A 25,314-nucleotide genomic window follows, 5' to 3' on the forward strand; every position below is an offset into this window, starting at 1 on the left:
GATTATCCTGGATTTGAACACTCAAAACTCAGGACAAGGTTAAAATAGGGAGGCCTTGGAGAAGACTAATGAGGAGATTTATGAATGAACTCAAAGAGGACCCAAAGTTTTTTGTGTAAGTGAGGAGGGGAACGTTAAAGTAAAGGTTCACTCAAAGAATAATGAGACTTACTTTTATTTCATGTATATATACTGTATAAGCCACAAATCAATAGAACAAACTATGTCTTAATTGTAAGCTCTCTTGTACATTAATTTCCTGTAAAAATGGGGCCAAACTTTTCTGTGATGAGTGACAATGAGTGTGTGATTGAAGAGGCTCGTCCTAATCACCCATCTCCAGCTCCAGAGTCACTCCAATCAATGGGACGGTTTCATTATGTTCCGAGCTTTGAGATGGTGATTTCTACAGGGACTTCTTCAGCTCTGGGTTCATTAAGTCAGAGGAGTGATGAGAGCTCAGATCAGCACACACAAGTCTGGAGGAAAAGTGCAGGACCACATGATCTGTGGCTCTGATTCTGAATCCTGCTCCTAACCAATTAAAACACTTCAAACACTCTTGAATAAAAGCTCAAGATCTGTATGTCATTTGTGGCAGGATAAAAAAAAAAAAGATTCTGAACTAGTATTAAAGGGCAGCTTTCTAAATATTCAGACGTGGGTATTAATCATGTTTTTACATTTAGTCACACTTAAAGTTTAAAAACTGTAACTCACTGCCATCCTGTGCTCTCTTGTGCTGGCCATTTCACAATCACTAGTCACAAATAGAAATGATCAGGTTCAATATTTTTGCATTTATTTTTTTGGAAATCTCTTGGCAGATACAATGTTATCAACAAAAAATGTGTCTGGGAGAAGGACATCACATTCTATCACATTCTACAATCTGAAAATCATCAATAGCCTTTGTGTTTCAGAGAGTTCAGTATTTTAAACCATGTTGATCATTCTTGCCCTTCAGTGCTCCAAAAATCACTGAATTCAATTTTCTTTTGTTATTTATTGATTTTTTTGTGGCCATACGGTCTTGAGAATGAGATTCAAGACTAAACAGGGTTTGATTATCTGTGCCACAGTGAGGAAACACAGGCTCTAATGCCAGGAACACATAATTAAATAAATAAATAAATAAATAATTAAACCTCTTTTATAACTGAAGTGGCTGCCTTTGTGCATTCTATAGTAGCTGTTATTTCTGGTTCATGTTTGTTCAAGACTTTTCAAAACCTCTCATTATAACAAGGCTCAAAGTAAATGCTAATTAAACTCTAATACTCTTAAGTACGCACCTGTCAATCCTGACAGCACAGTGACGTGGGTGTGTGTGGGTGGGTATGTGGGGAAAGGGTGTGTGTGTGTGTGTGTGTGTGTGTGTGTGTGTGTGTGTGTGTGTGTGTGCATGTGTGTGTGTGTGTGCGTGTGTGTGTGCGTGCGTGTGCGTGCGCGTGTGTGTGTGGGTTGTTAGATTGATAAATAAAAAGTTTGTCTCTGCCCAGCTGTACACATAAAACTATTCTTTATGTCCTTAGGAAACTTGGGGCGTGTGAGTCACAACAAACATTAAAAAAAAAACAGGTTGGAACTGAAAGATCGAATGTCCCCGAGGTCAAAACACGTACCTCGGTAAAGTAGAGAACGTCAGCGTAGGCTGACTCAATTTCATCCAAAAAAGCACAGAACTGCCGGTGCTTCAGGCCCCTGGATTTTATCTGATTGATACACGTCACAACAACAGACATCACACTGTCAAACTTTAGGTACTTGCTGCAAAGAGCCTGCTGGTGGATAATACAGTGCAGAGCAACTGCCTCTTCTACACTTTCCTCTTCTAATTTTCTTTGAACAAGTGCCACCAGTCCATTTATCCTGCCTGTCATTGACAGTGCTTCGTCAGTTGTCATTTCAGCAAACCTGGCCCATGGTAAACCGGCTTTTAAAATGGTATCACACAGCTGGCAGAATATCTCTTGACCAGTGGTCTGACCATACATTGGCATCATTGTGAGCAGCTCCTCAGTAACTTCAAAATTGTCAGTAACACCACAAATATACACTGCAAGCTGTGCAGTGTTAGTGATGTCTGTGCTCTCAACAAGAGCGACTGAGTATGCACGGAAATGTTTCGCTTTCTCACAGAGTTGATTATATGTCACCTGACATTTCAGTATTGCACTCTGCCAGTGTGTTGGCTGAAAGACTGATGTTGCCAAACTGGCCCTTCTTTTCTGGAAAGACTATATCTGCAGCGTTTTTAAAGAAACTCGCCTTCTGTGAATGACTTTCCTGCCTTTGCAATCATCTCACTCACTACGTAGCTGACTTCAGCTGCTGCATCGTCTTTGCAAGCTTTCTTGAAAAAATGTTGTTTCTTCTGAAAACATGTTTTAAGATTGGTAACTTGGTCCCTTTCCTTTCCCAGGTATTTTGCATACTCTTCAGCGTGTCTAGTTGAGTAATGACATTTGATATTATATTCTTTGTACACTGCAACTTTCTCTGTGCATATAAGACACATTGTGTTGCCCCTGTGCTCAACAAAAAAAATTCCATCTCCCACCTTTCTTGAAATTGCCTGTGCTCATCGCTAATCTTAGGTTTTGAGAAGGACAAGACTTGGTCTGGGTGGAAAAAAGCAACAATACATATTTAGTTACATATATTAAAACATAAGAATATAACTTATAATATTCCTAATTCTTTTGTAACTTTCACTGGATGACAGAATTTATTTTCTTTCCACTAGACTAGATTTCACTTCGAAGTCACTTTCCATTCAGCTAACGTTGTTAATTCACAGTTTTAGTTTGGCTAATTTCTCTGCAAATACCACCGGAAGCAGTTACAAGCCCGAGGGAGCTGATTTAAGAAAAAATATATAAATAAATCAGCGTTGCCCTGCTTCGAACATTTGATAATAGTTCCATATGAAATATATTAAATAACTTGTGGTATACATTATACTTTATTTATTTTTTTTATAAAAAAAAAAAAAATTTCTGGATTCTTTCAACTACATCGTCTTTTACTCACGCTTCTCGTATGTCAAACATGGATGGAAGACTCTTGTTTTTGCCTCGTACTTTTTGCTAACATGTCGCCAAGCCTCTGGAATAGATCACTGCAGTTTTGTCGTGCTTGCATATTGATGGGACAGCTGTGTTTGCCGCTGAGAAAAAAAAAAAGTTTTTAAAAAATTTCTGAAATTTTCAGAAAACTTCAGTTTTGGCATCCTGATCCAAAAAGTCAATGACACCCATGCCATATTTTTTACGATGTTGCCATAGCGATGACATAAACTCTTCATGTTATTCCAATGGTAAAATCACCCAGTCGCACAAACTTTGGCCGATTTCACTCAAATTTTAATCGTGGGTTCACACCCCGACTATGAACACATTGACCTAAGAAAAATGGGTGCAATAGCGCCCCCTACAAAATTTGTATGGAAAAATATTTTATTTGCCATATGATATACAAAATTTGGTACCACATTTGTGACATGGTCTCGATTAAAAAACTCAGGGTTAGGTTTAAGCTTAGGGTTATTAGGGTTAGTGTAGGGTGTGGTGTTTGTGGGGTGCTGTGTTTGCGGGGCGTGGTGTTTGCAGGGTGCGGCGCTTGAGGGTCACTGCGTTTGCGGGGCGCGGCGTAGGCGCATGCGAGGGCCGATCATCGCCGCTTGCGGCTATATTTATTATTATTAATTAATTATTAATTATTAATTATTAATTATTACTGGTCAATGCACTTTAACTGCCTCAGAATAGTAAATAGTATTGGTTTGCTTGATTGATTGATTGATTGATTGATTGATTGATATCTAGTTGTTTTAACTATCCACATCTTCTTTGAGCTTAGGTCCAGGAGATGCTTTTATGAGTGTTTGTCAGTTTTGAAAGGACCAGAGACAGCAGTGGATTGCACAATTGGGACTTGTACAGTACTCAGCAGTTTCTATGATTTAAAATGTAACTACTTACAAAAAGAAGGCAAGAATTATACACAATTACAAGTGCAGGTTTAAAAATCTACTATTAAAACAACAGTTACCCCCAAAATCTACTTGATTACAGTAAAATAAGTATTTAGTAATTAGTTACTTTCCAGCCCTGCTGGTCATATGCACGTTTACATTTTGAAATGATTATGCAAATAACTAGGCTGAGCAGTGTTTTTCTCCAGCTGTGAGCAGAAAATAAGGAAACAGCCGGAGAACAGGTTGGTCCGGTGATCACTTACATACTTAAGTATCACCATCCCTTTGTCTCAGCCTTACCTGATTCTGAGAAAAAGGCTGTTGTAGTTATCAGCTTTTGTTGTCAGTTATTGTCTCATATAAATCTATGGATGCCAGTTGATTAAATTAAATATTAAAACGTCAGTGTAGAGTGGACAGTTGTGTTGTTTCCACATGAAAGCTTGTGTGCTGAAAAACCAAATTGGCCCAAAAACAATTTTTTTCAAAAGAGCAATGAAGTTTTTGGAGTCGATTCCCACCTGCTCCAGTATATTGGAGTAAAAATCACCACAACAAAATAGAGAAGTCAAATGTATCGCACATCTAATACTAATCAATACTAAAACTAATATCAGTACTGGAAAAAAATCACATTAACAGGACAAAACTTAAGCTTGAGTTTAGTGCCAAATGACTACGAGACACTGTTGATTCCTATCACTGATTAAGCCCAATAGCCAATATGAGAAAAGTCCTCTAAAAAAAGTTCCCTATGGATGATACAGGAGTGCATTTAAAATGTAATGTAAACCAGTCATTGTAGTATTTCTGATGTTCTTGTTAGATTTAAGGTGGAGGGCTCATCACCTTTTTATCTCCATGGAGATAAAATGAATCTGTTGGAAGGAGAGGTGGGGGAGCTGAAGCCTGAAAAGGAGACTCAAATGTAGGTGAAATGAGGCCTGACAGGACCAATCTGCCGGAACCACTGGACCAAAGCAATCACAGCACAGAGCACAAAACATGACCCGCAGTTTTACACCAACCTCAAATCCTGCATGGTTCAGAATAATCCTTACTTGGGTCAGCAGGTGTTGGGCAGTCAGGTTCTTGAGACATGTTCATCATCTCATCTGTTAATCGTGAGCAGCAATTGAATAATGTTTTTACTGAGCTTTTTGAAAATGTAAATTAACAGCAACAAACTGAAAATGTCTATAAAGGGAAACTGATACAGGTTTCAGCTCTGGTCAGTGTCTTTCCAGCTCATGGCTAAAAGGATCAGACCATACAGAAATGAATTTCCTGCACAAGGTGGCTAGGGGCTTCCCAGTGTTGTGCATGAACGAGTTCAAAAGAACGCGTTCATTGCACAAGTACATTTTTCAGTGAACTTTGAGCTGAACACCACACATTTGTAAATCAAGAACTTGAAAGTGAATTTGTTCAAATTATGTGTAATGAACGACGTACGTCACCATTGGGCTTCAATTAAACGTTGGAATTTGTTTTTACTTGACGAGTGATGATCTGCACTCACTTAACCTCGCGAAACCACAGCCACGCGAATGTGGCTCGACCAGCAGCTCTAGCAGAATGTACTGACTCTTGTGTTTGTCAATGGGAAAGCCGATCAAACTTGACTGGGCGCGTTTACATTACAGTACATTTCAAAGCACTAATTAACAGTCTTTGTGGAGCTGGGCTCTTTCACACGATGCAAATCTGCCCCAGGAGCACGATGTGCTGATGGTAAACACACAAATACAACAACAGATCCATGCTCTCTGTGGATTTTGACAGGGATATATGCCTACACTCACGCAGAGCGTCAAAAAAATAGGATGGATTCTATTTTCTGAAATCTACACGCGCAGGACGCTCTGCTCCAAGCGCATCTAGCGCATAGCCTTCATTCACTTTCCATGCATTCCTCAAATTACGCGTCCAAAACTTGCAGTGACATTACTCTGTCACAGAAAGAACACATATAGTTGTGTCCTTTAGTCTAACAGAAGCTGATGCATCAGCGCACAAGGACAAAGCAGCTTTTTTCCAGCATTTACAATTTATGCAAATGAAATAAAATGAACTGAAGTTTGAACTAGTTCAAAATTAAAATTGTGAACTATGACCGTGAACTGTTCACTTTGAACATGTGTGAACTGAACTTTGAACTATTTCATGAAAAGTGTGAACTTGCACAACACTGGTGCTTCCTCATGTCAAGTTCACATCACTGACTGGACATTCAGATGGAAAGAGCTCGTCCATGAGCTGCCCTGTATATGAAGTGAGTGCAGTGCAGCTCAATGTTGATCTTAAATTAATGTCCCTAAATCAAGATATGCCTCCATTAACACTCTTCATGATCTCTATTATATTATTGTTTCCTCATCACAAACAAAGTTGTGTTTTCTTTCATTCACACGTTTAACACACAAACCCTTAGACTGAGTTCTTCTCACAAACAAAAACACTGTGTTCCACCTTGTCATGTCATGTGGTGATACAGTTCCACTGTGTTTATGAAGTCCATAAAAAGGAGATATTAACTTGAAAACTATCACTACAGGACATCACAAAGTGGAACAGACCATTTTGAGCTAAGACAGACTAATAATAAAGAGTTAACATGTTAACAACTCTGTGTATGTTTTAAGAAAGTAACAACCTTCTAACATGATTTAAAGTTCACAAGAATCCATTTGGTGTAATATAGAACTAAGAAAAAGAAAACAGACCAATCAGGAACCATCTTTTCCTGAGGTCACTAGGGTTAGCAATAAGTTTGATTGACAGTGTAACTAAGCGCTGCTCCCTGCCGAACCAGATGCCCAGATGGAGAGTACCTTCAACACCCTCCATCCTGCTCGACTCTTTAGGCGCTATAAACATGAATATACGAATATTAATCTTGGCTATAGATGAGTTGCTATGAGGTTGCCTCGATTGGCTTAATTTGGCTGGAACTAAACTCTATGAGTGATGTCATACTCCCTTAGTCCACTTTTTATGGTTCACACTCAGTACATTTTAGTGGTTTACTTGTAGACTGCTGGTCACACCAAACACGATGTATTGCACTGAGTATTTCCCCTTCAAAATGACATGGGTCCATGTAATAAAAATTTCTTGATTTGTCATTATTACGCAAGTTGTACAACAAAATTACCTACGTCAAATTTATCAGCTGCTCTCTTTCTCTGAATCTTTATGAATGTGCACGTCTTCACTGACTCACATGTTATTGAGATACAGGAAACTGGAGAAGACACAGGGAGAACATGTAAAATAGGAGAAAGGACCTTCTAGCTGAGAGGTGAAAACTAGAAACACATAACGGCACCTCCCCTAAATTTGATCTGTGTGGTGGATACCTCTGCCACCACTCCATAGTGTCAGTCAGTGTTGTGCAAGTTCATACTTTTCATGAACTAGTTCAAAGTTCAGTTCACATTTGTTCAAAGTGAACAGTTCGCATTCATAGTTCACAATTTTAATTTTGAACTAGTTCAAAGTTCAGTTCATTTTATTTTTAGGTGAGATATGTAAATGAAAGGCTGCATTTATTTTTCAAACTGACTTCTAGTTTACAACAACTTTACAAGATACACTGTTGGGCATGTTACTTTAAAACTGTAATGTGTTATTTATGACTTGTTACTGTCATTTCAAAATCATTTGTTACATTATAATATTACTGTGTTTAAAATGTAAAACATTACACGACTATTACAGCACTTTTAATTTACTCTCACCAAAATAACTGTGAAGATGCTGAACTTTTGCGCCGTATATGGACTGAACCAGGATTAAACCAGGACTGAACCAGGACTAAACCAGGACTACGGCAAGGGGAGCCAGGACGCCAGGTCAGAGGTGAGTTGACACAAACTCCCCAACCAGAGATTGGGTACAAAGCTCCAATAAGTATCATGCTGAGCGAGGTAGCAACTGACCTGAAAGATAAGATCATGGCCCGAATGAACACAAGGCAACCCCGATGCCAGTTACAGAGGCTAAGTGAAGTACCATCTGAAAGTCTCCTAGAAGATGTGAATGCAGCACTGAGAGCGATCTCTACCACAACCATCACTGAAACCAATGAGCTGATATACACTTCAGCAGCAGTGATCCTAGAGGTGTTGGGCTATAAGAGCGACCGTGGGAGCCATGAGATACAATACCCACCATGGAAAAGATGGTTAGAGGCAAAAATCAAGGAGGCGAGGAGAGAAGTGAGCCAACTGTCAGAGGCCCAGAAAGGTGCAATGAAAAAGCAAGTACCCAAGAGGTACAACCAGATGCCCGTACTTGAAGCACTCGAAACTGCCAAACAAAGGCTCCAAGCCTTGGCCAGCCTCCTAAAGAGGTACACACGAGATAACGAAGCCAGACAAATAAACCAGCAGTTCAAAACACAACCGGTGAAAGTGTACGCTCAGTGGCAGGGTAATAACACCAGAGCAGACCCACCAAGGCTGGAGACTGAGAGGTACTGGAAAGGCATATGGGAGAGGGAGGCATCACATAACACCGATGCACAGTGGCTGGTGGATCTGAGAGAAGACCACAGGAACCTCCCTGAACAGAATCCAGTCACCATCACAGTGGCAGACATCCACGAAAGAGTCTCAGGTATGAAAAACTGGACCGCACCAGGCCCTGACATGATCCACACATACTGGCTAAAGAAGCTCACTGCTCTCCACGAGCGCCTGGCAGCACAAATGAACCAGCTGCTAAGGGATGGGTCACACCTTGAATGGCTAACCCAAGGGCATACGATCCTGATCCTAAAGGATCCCTCAAAGTGTACAGTCCCATCCAACTATCGGCCAATAACCTGTCTCTCCACAACATGGAAGCTCATGTCAGGCATCATCGCGGTTAAGATAAGTGGGCACATGGATCAATACATGAGTGCAGCACAGAAGGGCATCAGCAAAAACACCAGGGGAGCCAAGCACCAACTCCTGGTTGATCGAACAGTCGCCCGCGACTGCAGAACCCGTTAGACCAACCTGTGCACTGCCTGGATTGATTACAAGAAAGCCTATGACTCAATGCCACACACATGGATTATTAAGTGCTTGGAGCTGTACAATGTCAACAGGACTCTAAGAGCCTTCATTGCAAACTTAATGTGGTTGTGGAAAACCACCCTTGAAGCCAATGGGAAGACACTTGCACAAGTGTCCATCAAATGTGGCATATACCAAGGAGACTCACTGTCCCCACTACTGTTCTGCATAGGTCTGAACCCCCTCAGCCAAATCACTGACTGCACTGGCTACGGATACCGACTCAGAAATGGGGCCACCATCAGTCACCTCCTCTACATGGATGACATCAAGCTGTACGCTAAGAGCGAACGAGACCTCGACTCACTGATCCACACCACAAGGATCTACAGTACAGACATTGGGATGTCATTCAGGCTTGAGAAATGTAGCAGGATGGTGACAAAGAGAGGGAAGGTCGTCCACACAGAGGGGGTCTCACTCCCAGAGGGAACAATAGCAGATGTTGAGGACAGTTACAAGTACCTTGGTATCCCACAAGAAAATGGCAACCTTGAAGAGGCAACAAGGAAAGCGGCTACGGCCAAATACCTGCAATGAGTGAGAAAAGTCCTAAGAAGCAGCTCAATGGCAAGAACAAGGTGCAGGCAATCAACAGCTACACCCTGTCAGTGGAAACTGGCCAAAGGAGGAGATACAGACCACAGATGTTAAGATACAAAAGCTCCTGACCATGGAGGGTTCATCCCAAATCCAGCACCCTGAGATTTTACACAAGCCGGAAGGAAGGAGGCCGAGGACTAGTGAGTGTGGGAACCACTGCGCAGGATGAAACATCCAAGCTCCTTGAGTACATCAAAGACAAGGCCCCAACAGATGAGGTGCTCCGAGAATGTCTCAGACAGTGGGGTCCAGAGGAAGAGATGCTGGAGGAACCATCATGGCAGGACAAACCCTTACATGGGACGAACCACCGGAACAGAACTGAAGTGGCTGATATCAAGAAATCCTACCAATGGCTTGAGAGGGCTGGTCTGAAGGACACACAGAGGCTCATCCTGGCTGCTCAAGAGCAGGCCCTGAGCACTCGAGCGGCCCAGATCTACCACCCAGACAAGACCCACGGTGTAGACTGTGCAAAGAGGCTCCTGAAACAGTCCAGCACAGAACTGCAGGTGGAAGTTGCTGCAGGGAAAGCATAGATGGAGCGACATAACCAAGTGGAGCCATAGTGTACAGAAACATCTGTGCAGAGTACGGGCTGGAGACCCCAGGATCAAGGTGAGAAACACCTCCAAAGGTTGTGAAGAACAACTGAGCCAAGATCCTGTGAGACTTCCAGATACAGACTGACAGGATGGTGATGAACCAACCAGACATAGTGGTGGTGGAGAAGAAACAGAGCAGAGCCGTGGTGGTGGACATCACAATACCAAGCGATGGTAATATCAGGAAAAAGGAACACGAGAAATTAGAGAAATACCAGAGGCTCAAGGAAGAGCTGGAGAGAGCCTGGAAAGTGAAGGCATCAGTGGTGCCTGTGGTGATCGGAGCACTCAGGGCTGTAACCCCCAAACTGGAAGAGGCTAAACAACGGACTGGGAAAAACAAAGGACATCTCAATCCAGAAAAGTGCAGTACTGGGAACAGCAAAGATACTGCGCAGAACTCTCTCAGGCTCCCAGGCCTCTGGTAGAGGAGCCGAGCTGAATGAGAGTGAGAGAGACCAACCACCGTGGAATGTGAGTGAGAAACACAATTTTTCATTTTTATATATATATATATATATATATATATATATATATATATATATATATATATATATATATATATATATATATATATATATATATTTAGCTGTTAAAATGTTTTAGCCTCACTCCTCGGTGCATGTGAAGATGTTGTAGACTTGTGGAGTAAATATTTTCTACTGAGGTTATAAATAGCTGCTAACTTTAAAACTACCTCTTGATGACATCACAAGGTGGAATAGAAATTTTTAATTTTGGAAATGGGCAGTCCTAGTAATCCAGGATGTGTTAAGTGTCTGTACACTCTAGAAACATTTCATTTTTTGGAGTCTGTTATAAATACGAGCGTTGTTGAGGTGTTACATTTTCAACACAAAGGGTTGAGTGTGACTAACTTCAAAACACAGTTTTTTATTTGAGAGGGACTTGTTTAACAGCACAAATCAGCTCACCTGCCTGTTGTAGAGACAAACAAGGAGATGCAGAAGTTTAATTCCATACTTTGGAAAATACTAGGCAAATCAATAACATCTTTATGGCCACAAGCAGGTGGAGGACTCACCATCAGAAAGGTTACATAGGGTTGGGTTAGGTGTGTGTGCATAAGGTGTGATTGTGGACACATGGTGAAAATCTCTGTGTTTATATTGCAGCCTATGCACAGGAGTTAAATCTTTTGTTTTGTTGGCTTAGATAGGTGTTACCCAGTTGACAAAGCACAAATGAAAGTATTCAGTATACAAGTAATGGGCATACAAGTTTTAAAACATTTAAATCTGTAATTTCTAACACATCATTTGTTATATAAACCAACATTTTCTACTCCAGTATGGATTAGGGAACCTGATGGATTCTGCAGAAATCATTATAAGCCCCGTATCTTATAATGATTTTTGCAGAATCCAAGAGTTCCCTAATTTTGCCCAAAGAGGGATGATGGTCTAAAATTAAATTGCTTTGAGGAAATACTAATACAGTTGATATAGAATTGCCCACATGTTGTCAGCTGATTTAAGCTTTAAAGTTATGATAGACTTTAATGTCTAAATCTGGAGATTTCCCTTAAAACTATGCCCTGCCTTTTGCAGTACAGATACATTGAACAGTTGTATACTGGGGTGGGACATTAACACGTTAATTACGGTTAATTACTTACAAAGAAAATAACGTATTAAAAATATAACGCATTTTATCGCAGTTTGCATGTCAAACAACACAGAGTGTTTGTCAGTGCACCATATTGTTTTACACCAGTTATACTGATGCACACAGTTCCCACTACAACAAGAATGGAGCATGGAAGCGCTCTGGGTCTGCCGGACAGTAAAATTCTCTTCATAAAACTACCCGATGGAAGTATTGAGAGAGCTGCTGGAGGTAATGAGGTGTCAGCAGCCCAAACTCGAACAAATGACTGGTTTCAGGAAGAAAATTAGTAAGTCAACATTAGAAACATTGACAAATTCACTCGCCAAGTGGATTGCCCAGGATTGTAGACCACTATCAGTGGTAGAAACAAGAGTTTAGTAAATGGGCTACAGATAGCAAAGTGTGGTCAAACTTTTCAAATTCTGAACTGTATGACACTGAAAAGCAAGCATAACTGGATGCATTGGAGAAGGCTACATTTGTAACGCTGACTGGGGTTCATTGAACCTCGGTTAGTAATTCTAATTACCTTGGTGTCACTGGACACGTTGTAGATGCCATGTCCTGTCTGTGACATAAACAGTCTTTTGCCCTCACTGTGCAGAAGACAAACACCAGACACTATGCTGAAAACTGCACTTGAACAGTTTCTCTGTGGCAGAGGAATGGGGAATTCAAGGAAAGGTCACCACAATTGGAACAGATAGTGCATGAACCATGACTGCTGCAGCAAGACATTTCCCATTCAAACCATGCCTTGCTCACATTTTGCAAAGAACCATCACTATTAGTCTTGCTGATAGTGGGTTTAGTGATGCAATTGCAAAATGCCACAGAATAGTGGGTTACAGCCCTGCTAATACAGAGGAACTACACCAGGAGCAAACAAGACTGGAGTGAAGAAAAAGAGCCACTCATACGGGATGTTTCCATGAGGTGTAATTCAACGCTGGATATGATCTCTCGTCTACTAAAGATCAAGAGGCTGTTTTTGCTGCTTTAGACCAACAGAAGCACAGGCTAGCCATCTTCACTCTATCAGAGCTGGTGAAACTCCAACACCTGGTGTCTGTCCTTGAGCCACCAACAGCAAGACAGACTGCCCACTGCAGTGGTGGTCCAGACGAGCAGGGACCCCCCACAGCTGTCTGTCCTGGCCTGCAAGTATTTGATTAGCCCTGCCACTTCTGTCCCATGTGAGAGGCTGTTCTCACATCAGGTCACATAGTAACAAAAAAGAGATCTGCCTTGAACTCTGAAAAATGTGAACAGGCTAGTTTGTTTAAGCAACTGACTGAAAGAGAAGGAGAAACAATAGAAATGGAGATATTGTGTGGCAAATGTGTTCGCTGTGCACTGTTGTTATGCACTGTTTGTTGTGCACTGTTGCACTGTTAACTTTTAGCCACATGTACGCAAGGGTATGTTCTTTTTTTTTTTTTTACCATTTGCACAACATCAAGAAGTCAATGTTCAGGAGTTAACAAGTAAAATGTTAAATGTTAATCTTAAAGTAAAATGGCACTTTAACTTTAGACTCTTCAGTTTTGGACACAGACCTTATCTTTGTCTACTGTTTTGAAATGAAATGCAATTTATTTTTTCTAGCCATTTTTCTAGACATTAAAAGAGCTATGTGTATTATTTGATGAAGTCGTCCACTAAAATTCATTTACATAAAATAAATGTTGCTTTTGTGGCAAATATTCTTTTGCAATTAATTAAAATTAATTAATTACAAAGCCTTAATTAATTAGATTAATTTTATTAATCCAGTCCCACCCCTATTATCTACATATCTGTTTTTATAAAGAAGCATTTTATGGAGCTACATGATTCTCTGATAAAGGGAAATTGGATTGTGCTTTAGTTTTTTGCTTTTCCTTGAGTGATGCAGAAAAGAGGGAGAATGTGTGAATGTTCTTATATGTTGGTTAGGGACATTTGTCCTCGGCCTCCTGGACACACACAGACACAGTTCTATCCCAGGAGTGCGGGTGACGATATGCCCGTACTCCTGATTGACTGTTGTTAAGGTGTTTGTTGGTCTTTTTTTATTTTTTATTATTAAAGACAGCAGAACATAACATTCAAAAAAACAAAACAAACATCAACGTTTAACAATTGCAATATTCAACATAAAAACAAAAACATAAAGCAACAACCACAACACCACAACAAATACAAAAAAGCCCCCCCATTTCCCCCCAACCACCCACACCAACACAAAATCAAAACAATATAAATGTGATTAAATGTGATAGTGCAACATAAATACACCGCTAGGCTCCCGAACATTGATACACTGCGGCCAATTTATAATTGAAGTTCCTTTTGTCTCTCTTCCTTCCCTTTTTTTTTTTTTTTTTTTTTCTTTTTAAATTATAATTTTTTAAATGTATTAGTCCCTATACTCAAACTAATATTTATTTTCACCATCATCAGTTCCCCTCATCATCTTTCACCATATGTCACAATCTCAAAAAACATAACCCTAAAGGCATTTCTTTTTATTAATTATTATTACTGTTATTATTATCACTATTATTCCTATTATTTCCACTACCTTTCATCACTATTACTATTTTTATTATTATTAATTATTATTACATCCATAATACCTATTATTATCTCTACTATTAATTACAATACTTACAACAATAATATTTCATTATTATTATTATCATTATCATTGGTAGTAGTAGCAGTAGTAGTGTCAGTAGTCCCAATAGTAGATATATGAATATTATATAGATCCCTACTTTAAATCTTTATGACCGACATCAGTTTTATAAGATATATTAGCATATATATCACATACTAATTTTCTCCCAGGTATTTAAGAACTTCCCATCTCTTTTTATACTTTTTTTTTTCTTTGTCTGTTTCAATTGTATAACCTTCCCAGGTTAAGTACTGATAAATATATTTTTTTTAAATAATTAATATTAAGTGAGAATTGGTTTTTTGCTTTAAAAATAAAACGTTTTCCTCGGGTTATAATTAAATTGACAGGATCACTTCTATTTTCAAAATCTCCTAGTAAGGTAGAGGCTAAGTCCAACTTGAAAACCAAACCCAACTCCAAACACATCTTCTCTGCCTCACTCCAAAAAGAAGATACAATGTGGCAGTACCAAAACAGATGTTCAGTCGACTCTACTTCCAAACAGCAAAAACGGCATTCATCAGTATCTATCATATTCCAAATTTTTACATTTTCCTTGTAGGCAGAAAATTGTATATTATTTTGATTTGAAAAAATCTATTTTGTACATCAATATTGGTATTGTAAATTAATTTAAAAATCCACTCCCATGGTAAAGGAGAGTCAATTATGTCCTCCCACTTTCTAAATGTATTGTAAGGGGTTGTCTTTAATGAGTTATATGATAAATAAAATTTATTTATTTGTTGGTTTATTTTTATTCCTTTCATCCAAATAGATTTTTTTGTTGATGGTTTACACACTGAAAGTTTATAAAACCCTTGATTTATTTGTTGCTTCCATTTCCTTCCCAGAGCTGTAATTATTTGATTATACGAGTAACGCGAACAAACATTACCATATACATTTGTAAATTGTATATGGTATCAGAATGTAGAAAAGAGTTAACACTCCAACAGGGTCAAGTTAAACCTGTGATATTCTTTCAAGTTGTTGACAAAAATTTTTAAAAACTCATGTCAGTAACAGAGGTAATGAAATATGCAGCACTTTTTGGGCAATAAATCCAAACAGTGATAACTCTTGGTTCTCACTTACATATCCTTAACAAACTGGTTTGAATATTTGCTTCATATAGTTTTCTACCATATGGTACAAGATTAGGTTTAAAAACCTCTGACTTTTTGAGTCATGAGATTTTTTATTAAGAAAGGTCATGGTAACGGAGGGAAAAGTAACGGAGGGAAAATTGTACAAACAAGTTTAAGGTGCATGATTTTACATCATTTGTCGCTTTTTTCTTCTGAATACTTTAATATTACTTCAAAATGAAAGGAAACTATTTCTATAAAATATGTCAGTCCTTCCAAGCAAATTTATATCATTTTAAATACATTTTTTTGAAAAATCATGTACCTTCATCAACAGTTCAAAGATGGAATAACACAAGATATGATGAAATACATCCATTTATTGACATGATTTGCAGGTCTTTGAAATTTGGGAAATAATTTTTGTTCCATGTTTCATACATGGTCTGTTTAAAATGTATGGAACTTTAGAACCAAAAATGGTACAGAAAAAAGGTCAACAGTTTCATAAACTAGAGTACATATGTATCTGTTGAATACATTTTGATATCAGATGCATTAACTTGAATTTTTGGCCTTGCTGTTTACTTCTGCTTGACCGGGCCCACATGTTGTACAGACAACAGTGCAAAAAGGTTAAGGTGGCTTCTACACCTCTGATACTTCATACCAGCCTTCATTATTCCTTGGCTTTATTCACACATTCCGTGCATATTCTGGTAAATTACCTGAGAAATGACCAGATCAAAAATGCTGGAAAAGCAGTTGTGACTTTGTTCATACATGACTTTGTTCTGGCAGAATGCAGGTCAAGTCCCAGATCAGGCTGTATGAATGAATGCAGTCCATGTGGCCAGCACATACTGTACCCACCCACACTCCCACTCCACTGCACCTCAGATTCGTGGTGTCATTCTGGACAGGGTGGACCAGATTTCTTCAAGTCTGTCCAGAACTGGAGCAGCTGCTGTGAGGAGTGCAGGATGTAGGTGATGACCCTGGAGAATTGGCAACGGTTATATTTTGAGTTATATGCCTGAAACTGCCAAGGCTGTGGGGGAGATGTTGGACTCAGACCCAGCTTTGTCATACACATTCCAATGTAAGCATCCTCAATGTTAAAAGGTTTGATTGTCTTGGAGACCTCCACAAATTTACTTGGGAGGTCACTGGAGAAGATGTAGCCCATGCCCAGGCAGTAGGTCGGATAGGTGTGCTCAGGGTACATCTCTTCTGACACATACCATTTTGAGTTTTTGGATCGTACCACTGGACGGTTCACCATCAGCATCCCAGTTAAATAGTTCACTCTGGGTATTTCAGGCTTTTTTAGCATGTCCACAAGATTGTCTATATTCAAAAACATGTCTGAGTCAATCTTCATGGCAAAGACGGCGTTGGTGCAGTGCATGGAGAGCCAGTGCATGATCACCATGGTCTTGATGGTGAGGTTGACATATGAGTCTACAAAATCGCTCTGGATGAGGTCATGGTGCTGGTCATTCTCCTGCTGGAGGCTCTGCTGGTCGGCCTGAGGACCCTTGGCCAGTCCCAGCATGAACAGAGTCAGCACCTGCTCCCCCTGCACCCTGGACTCCTTACCCCACGTCTGACGAATGGCATCTCGTGCATCTACATTTGTGGGTGCCACTGGAACCATTAGAACCAGGAAGGGATGGTTCTTGCACGCATCAGCGTTGTCCATGATGAAGTGATAGTTTGGGGCATAGGCAATGTGAAAGTGGAGAAGTGGGGGTTTTGTAGCTGGAGCAGATGCTTCTCCTTTGGGTTTGATGGCCAGAGCAGGTTCTTCTGGTTGGGGTTGGGAGGCTGAAGTGGGTGTCTCTGGTTTAGGTTTGGGTTGGGGTTTTGTTGCTGGAGCAGGTACTTCTGGTTTGGTTGCTGGAGAGGGTGCTTCTGGTTTGGGTTTGGTTGCCAGAGCGGGTGCTTCTGGTTTGGTGGTCAGCTCGTTGGGGGAAGCAGAGGTCTGTACCAGGAGCTGCACAGGTTGATGAGCATCACGGAAAGCAGGGGGCCTGAATCCTTTCCTGTTGTACCCATGCTGTTTGAGAAGTCGTTGGTAGTACTGATCCAGGGGGACCGTGTTCCACCATGACATGCTGCCCGACATGCCCAACAAAATGAAGCTGAAGAACAGGAGGCCCAGGCACAGCAGGAGGAGCTGGAAACAGGAGGCAAAACGGTGCAGCGACAGTCTAAAAAAAAAAAGAAAAAAAGAAAGAAATTAGTACAAAAACATTATTTACGAAAGAAATCCAGTGGGATCCAGGATACATTTGTCTTTGAGAGATCCATGAGATCTTATACTGGTTCTGATGAATCTCAAACAGACAATAAAACTTCAGGGAAGCTCAAAATTTGTCCTGTCAATGTGTTTTTTGCCTATCTAGTGTTGTTCAAATGTTCAAATGCCTATCTAATAACTGTTACCTGATTCAAGCATTTATTAGATTATTGACTGTGTCCGAGTATCCACATTGTTACTTACTGAGGGCACTATTTAGGAGACATGCCATTTTTAGGGGTTTCTGAGTGTCCAGTAAGTAAAAAAGTAGTGCACTCTTGACTTTGTGTTTTTAACTGATCAAAACACGGGTAATGCAGTGCGATTGGAATCAGCCCCTCCCAACTTCAAATTTAAATCTGAAACACGAGCAAGGTGGAGGTGTTTATGTATTTTTTACTTCTGGTTATGCATAGAATGACAATTTGAGTTGTTTTCATCATTTGAGTATGTTTCCTTCAAAATGGAGCTAAAACAATCACCCTGCAGACTCTACATAGTCATATACAAACTTCCTCAGCACTGTCAAGTTTTATTGGTGATTTTACAGAAATGCTTTCAGTTGTCTGCACAGACTTTGATGGTTTTATCATTACTGGTGATTTGAATGTACATGTGAATAATGTGTGTAACAAAAATACTGAAGAGTTCAGTGCTGTCAGTGAAACTTCTTGTCTGATATCAGTGAGCCCAAACACAATAGAGGGCACACTCTGGACCTGCTCATTACGAAGGGTGTAAATATTTCAATGTGGCTGATGTTGCCCTGATAACACAGATGCACTGTTCACAGAAATGATAAACTTTGAAATCGCCCTCATCTTCTAATGTTGATGATTTGTTTAACTCTGTGACTTAGATAAGCAAAAAGCTCCATGGAGGATTGATAGCTCAGTCAGGGCAGAAAAAAGGAATTGCTGGAGGGCTGAACGGAAATGGCTTAAATCAAACCTCCAGGTTCACTATGAAATTTACAGAGAAAAGATGCACATGTACAACCACAGTTTAGGTAGAACAAGAGAGAGGTACTTTTCTGACATTATTGGAAATTGCAGTAACAACTCTCGTGTCCACACTGCTCCTCCTGGATCTGGATGTGGATCTGGAGAAGGCATTCGACCATGTCTTTCGTGGTCTCCTGCAGGGGGGGTTCCGGGAGTATGGGGTTCGGGGCACTTTGCTAAGGGCTGTCCAGTCCCTGTATGACCGTAACAGGAGCTGTGTTCATTACCGACACTAAGTCAAACCTGTTCCCAGTGCATGGGCACCGCCAGGGCTGCCCTTTGTCACCAGTTCTGCTCATTGTATTTATGGACAGAATCTGGTTTGGGGACCACAGGATCTCATCTCTCCATCTCATGCTGTCCATGGATGATGTTGTCCTGATGGGTTCATCAAACCAGGACCTGCAAGGTGCACTGGGGCGGATTGCAGCCAAGTGTGAAGTGGTTGGGATAAGCATCAACTCCTCCAAATCTGAGGCCATGGTTCTCAACTGGAAAAAAGATGTCTTGCCCTCTCCAGGTGGGTGAGAGTTTTTGCCTCAAGTGGAGGAGTTCCAGTATTTCGGGGTCTTGTTCATGAGTGAAGGGAGGATGGAGCGTGAGATTGACAGGTGGATCGGTGCAGTGTCAGCAGTGATGCAGTCGCTGCATTGGACCGTTGTGGTGAAGAGGGAGCTGAGCCGAAAGCCGAATTTACTGCTGAATCTATGTTCCTCTCTTCACCTATGGTCATGAGCTTTGAGAAATGCTGAAAGAACTTGATCGCAGATACAAGCGGTCGAAATGAGTTTCTTCCGCAGGGTGGCTGGGTGCTCCCTTAGACATAGAGTGAGGATCTCAGTCACACCTAAAGAGCTCGGAGTAGAGCCGCTGCTCCTCCAAGTCGAGAGGAGCCAGTTGAGGTGGCATGGGTATCTGCTCTGGATGCCTCCTGGGCGCCTCCCTTGGGAGGTGTTCAGCGCATGTCCCGCTGGGAGGAGGCCCCGGGGAAGACCCAGGACACACTGGAGGGACTATGTCTCTGGACTGGCCTGGGAACACCGCGGGGTACACCCAGAGGAGCTGGAGGACGTGTCCAGGGTGAAGGAAGTCTGGGAGTCCCTGCTTAGACTGCTGTCCCCACAACCCGGCCCCGGATAAATGGAAAAAAAATGGATGGAACTCTCGTGTCCTGTTTGCAACAGTAAACAGATTAACAGACCCTCCAGCTCCACCAGTGGAGCTGTTAAGGACCAAAATAATTAGCTTTTATGGTACAAGCATGAAAGTAATGTAACACTGGAGCTGAGAACTGCACATGTCACTAAATGGACAACATGAATATGAGGCTGGCATAAAAAATACTGCACAAGCCATTTCTTATAATCTAATTTGTTTAGTTATCCACTTTGTAATGTTAAACAACCATTTATTTCTAAACTCCAAAGCATTAAAGAGGTCATGTGACCGTTTTCCTCGAGAATGTAAGGGTTGTGTGGGTTAATCAAATATGTTTTGATTAATATGTTATATTTATTGTTTTTTTGAGAACAAAAACAATTTAACCATCTCTAAAGATCTGTAAGTGCCATATCATATTTCACAATGGTAATTAAATGCTGCATGCAAGCGAGGCTTAACCCCAAACACAGAACACAGATCTACTGTAAATCATTAACCTTATTCAAAGTATTTCTCAGCGCAGCTGCCATCACATTTGCATGAACCTGTACATGCCAAATTTGCCTTTGCCCATTTGTATCTCCCAGCACAGGCTTCTGCATCCACACGTGATCCCGATCATAACCGGGATACTGATGTGCAAGTATACACACTCATTGTGCACCTTTAAAGAGGTTAAATTGCATTGTCCTTTTACATAATCTGTATATCTCACATTATAGGAAGAAAAAAACATTATTTCAGCAGTTTAAGCAAATATTTATTTAATTAGACTTTCATTTTAACATTTGACACTAAAACATAGTAAATTTGTGGTCTTAATAATAGGTTTATATCTTTATTACAATCCATATCTTACTGCAGTACTGGTGTGAACAGAGCCTCCTCTTTAGATGAGATTATAGTCTGAATATCTACAGCTCGTTCCAGACTGAGAGGTCACAATGAAAATATGACAAAACCTGTCACAAAACCTGGTCAAATCTTGTCTTAATTTGGTCATAATCTCAAATCACCATCTCCACAGTTTCACTGGTGTTCTCAGTCTGGTGTGGGATTACTGGAATGAACCATCCACCTCTGCTTAATTAATTTGGTGATGGTTGTGGTTTATTTGTGGCACATGCCAAATTTAAATCTGTCGCTGTGACAATAAAAGAAAACAGTGACAATGTAAGAGCAGATCCAAGGTCATTTACACACTGGCAATTTACATATTAATGCATAGAGATTTTTAGGCATAAAATTCTTAGTAGTATTAAAGATGTACTATGTAACTTTTCAGCTGGGAGCGAAAATGGCAGTGTTATATTGTTCCTCAGTATGGCATTAAACTTGTCTATATATATACTGTATATATATATATACATAGGTTTAATGCCTGCTGAATATTTCAGGCAATCTCCATGGTAACAAGCAGGCGTAATGTCCATATCATATCAAGACTGCATTAAAGAAACTTAAGTCAGCTTCAGGTTTTATTTGTGTAGTTAGTAGTTTTTATGTGTGTATTTTATACTTTTACTCATGCACAAGTTTCGCAGTAGTACTTGTAACTGAGTAAATGTTTTGCTGTGTAACTGTACTTTTACTCTCAGATTTTCAGTCGTCTTTTCACCATTTGAAGCAGGAAACTAAAAGGAAGACCGAAGAGCATTGAACCTACAGGCTAAAGAAAGACGAGGAGGAGAGAGAAATGAAGGTAGAAAATTTTAATTTTCATGAAGTTTTACTTTTGCCTTAAAATAGGACTAAACACCTAAACTCCGCCCACAAACACATTTCAAATCAAGCTGATAAACTCAGTGGTAGCCAGTCCCCCAGGTTCCAAAATGGCCGCCCATTCAAGTCAATGGTCCGAGCTCAATGGTGCATGATCCCAGATTAGCCTTTAGCCTGGCTAGGTACTTCTGGTGGCTGTGGACTGACTGAGCATGTGCAGTAGTGTCTTTTCTCCCTCTGGCACACGCGAATGCATGCGAACGCACACATGGAGCGCGGGCTCGTGTATCACGTATTCGCTTTGACCAATCAGAGCGAGAGGAGCTAGAGCGGAGCCAAAGCTAACGATTATAAAGCATTTTTTAAAACAACTGAAGGATTTTGAGCTGAAAAAAAGTTTATGATCTAAAAATAGGTAAAAATTGCCAACAATCTGATATTTTTGAAAGCTGTAGGTGATCTGTCAGACAAATCTGACAGACTCTATGAGAAAAATCTTGTCTCGGCCCATGGGATTTTTTCTGCTGAAGTTCCAGTGAGTGACATTACGTCAACTGGAGGCAGCTACAAGCAACAACACTGTATCCAGTTATTTTAATTAGGGGTGTCACATTATCGCGTTAATTGCGATTAATTAATTACAGTCATATTTAGCGCGTTATGTTTTTTAATCGCGTTAATCTCATTTTTAATCTCTAACTTTACTGTTTCTGTATGCGAGTTGCTTTATTATAAAATCTGTTTTTATGTGTTGTTGGGACAACAACACACACACAAAAAAACACATTTATAATTTTTTTTATTTCAGTAATTCCACTCATTGCCGAAAACCCACACGCGCGCAGTAAGAGCGATGTAAACATCATGTTCATGTTGGCGGCGTCAGTCACAATGGACGAGGTCAAAGAGCCAGTAGAACAGAGCCAGCAGTGCACAGGTAAAAACGCATTAGTGTCTTGGAAATTATTCTCCCGACGTGAAATATAAAAGAAAATAACAAACATAAAATCGCCTACAATTTAAATGTCACTGGTGAAAACAACCTGCATAGGCTCATGATGTCTGCACTACTGTCCTAGTGACCTGCCACATGAGGGGACACGCACACAAACACACACAAATACAAACACACACAAACAAACACACACCTTCATCATCGTCATTAACCTGAGAACGCGCGGACCACGTTTCTTTCCGTAGTTACTGCGCGGACACCGACGTGCTCCCGTGCGCCGCGTACGTTTTCTCGCATACGCTGCGTAAACCGCGCTTCCTCCTGTGCGCCTCTAAACCAGAACTAACACCAAGACTAAAACCAGGACTAACCCAGTCCAGGACTAAACCAGGTCTAAACCAGGTCTAAACCAGGACTAAACCAGAACTAAAACCAGAACTAAAACCAGGTCTAAACCAGGTCTAAACCAGAACTAACACCAGGACTAAACCAGGACTAATCCAGGACTAAACCAGAACTAACACCAGGACTAAACCAGGACTAAACCAGAACTAACACCAGGACTAAAACCAGGACAAACCCATTCCAGGACTAAACTAGGACTAAAGTAGGACTAAAGCAGGTCTAAACCAGGACTAAAACAAGGACTAAGACCAGTGATCTCATATATAAAGCATTTCTCTATCAATAATATTTTTAATATGGTTAAGGAAAGACTGGACTTTTTATTGTCTTTAAGTAGACAAAAGTTATTATGTTCAGATTTCCTCATCTTTGCTGCTTTACAGCAAACAGTTTCTTATTCATGGAGACTTGGGCTCAACAGCCAGAGATTTGTTAAACAATAAATGACTTTATAAAGTCACTTTTTTTGTTCTATATCAGTCTTTTGATCTGCCACAATAATATAATTATGAATTTAAATGAAAATACCTCAAATTGAAGGCTTTTCTCAGCATTTTTTAGGTGAGATTAAAAAGAGATTAATTAGATTAATTAATTACAGATCATAATTAATTAATCTCTCAATTTTTTTAATCGCATGACAGCACTAATTTTAATAGATCCATGGTGGTACCTGGAGGAGTAAAGAAGAGAGTGAAAGGAGAGAGGGGCGGGGCTAGGGGGTATAAGGAACAGTGTGATTGCTCTAACAGGTATCCACAAAACAAATTCTCCTACAGCCAGGGATTTGTAAACAGAAACAACTGGCTGTAATTAGGGCAGTCCTACGTGATGTCACATAGTACTTGATACCACAGAGGCCACTAGAGTTCACACACTCTCTTTTTACACATTTTTCTTCAGATTCTATTGCAGATTTACCTATTTTGCTCTAAAATGATCAAAACAGCACTAGAAACAGTAAATGACACTATTAAAGATGCACTGTGTGACTTTTTGATTCGGGGTTTGTCACCTGCTTGTTTCTATGGAGATGTCATGGCTCTGCCTGGAATGTTCCACAGTGTGACATTAAACAACTCTACTTTACATTTATTCAATTACAGGTGGTTTTATATCTCAAAAATACCTAGAAATACAGACATTCTGACTGTGAGCGAGGTCACCTCTCCACAGATCTGACCTGTAATTTGGTCTAGTTTAGTCTCCATGAAGATAGAAAGGTTTAAAACCATACTGTGAAACATTCCAGACAAAGCAATAACACTCTCCATGGAGACCAGAAAAGTTACAGAATGCACCTTTAAAAAAAACACCATTAGTTTAGTAGCAATTTTTTTTTAGTGATTTAATTTTTACTTTCACTTTTTGACTTCACCTTTTCAAAAAACAGCATTGAAAACCGCTTTGCAGTAGCTAGTACCTTCAGAATACATATTCTTCTTTATAATCTATGTGATATTTTAACATTATTTTCCAAAAAAGTCAGTTTAAGCAGTAATTGAGCTCCCAGCCTCGTTTCCATGACAGCCATTTTGTGAGATGCGCAGTACTCGGCTCCAGGGTTGACTTGGGCTTGGTTCCATATCCAGTTGATCCTAGGGATGTTAATAATCTGGCAAAGTTTCATGCTTGTATCATAAAAGTGAACAATTGGGCACTTTTTTGGTCCGTAACAGCTCCACTACACTGCCGTTAGAAATAATTTCACATCTAAGTGCAATAAGTTTGCAGAATTCTTTAATGACGAGGTTCAGTGGAGCAAAAATGCCATAAATTCTACAAGACAAATAACAACCATGCAGCCACACAGACACTTTAGAGTTGAGTTACTTTGCACCTGTAACTGATAAAACTGTATTAGAGATGTTTTATATGGTGTCTATTTTTAGAAACTCAAGCACTCCCAGTCTTTGTTTTAATGCAAGAAAAATTTGTTTGTGTCTGCCTTTGTTCTGTGTTCTTTTTGGATAAATTATGAACAGATGACATTGCTATTCGATAGTAAAATATGCTATTCCATACTAAAACTAGTAATCAAAACTAGATTCTCCTTTGAGCAGGCATCAGTACTAAAACAAAACAAGTATAAGACCACATGGACTAGTACGC

The 25,314-nt window shown here is 40.1% G+C and overlaps 1 protein-coding gene across 1 annotated transcript in view; it reads right to left on the reverse strand.

Moving 5' to 3' along the window:
• Positions 1-15,792: 15,792 nt before the first annotated feature.
• LOC129410325 (beta-1,3-galactosyltransferase 1-like) overlaps positions 15,793-25,314 on the reverse strand; it is a 38,340-nt gene continuing 28,818 nt past the window's right edge. The window contains exon 2 of the mRNA XM_055158124.1: positions 15,793-17,866. Coding sequence (XP_055014099.1) covers positions 16,561-17,866 — 1,306 coding nt within the window. The 3' untranslated portion in view covers positions 15,793-16,560. The remainder of the gene's footprint in view (positions 17,867-25,314) is intronic.

The sequence above is a fragment of the Boleophthalmus pectinirostris genome, unplaced genomic scaffold (genome assembly GCF_026225935.1).
Source record: "Boleophthalmus pectinirostris isolate CB_2022bp ecotype Guang Dong unplaced genomic scaffold, ASM2622593v1 HiC_scaffold_22, whole genome shotgun sequence".
NCBI classification, from domain to species: domain Eukaryota; kingdom Metazoa; phylum Chordata; class Actinopteri; order Gobiiformes; family Gobiidae; genus Boleophthalmus; species Boleophthalmus pectinirostris.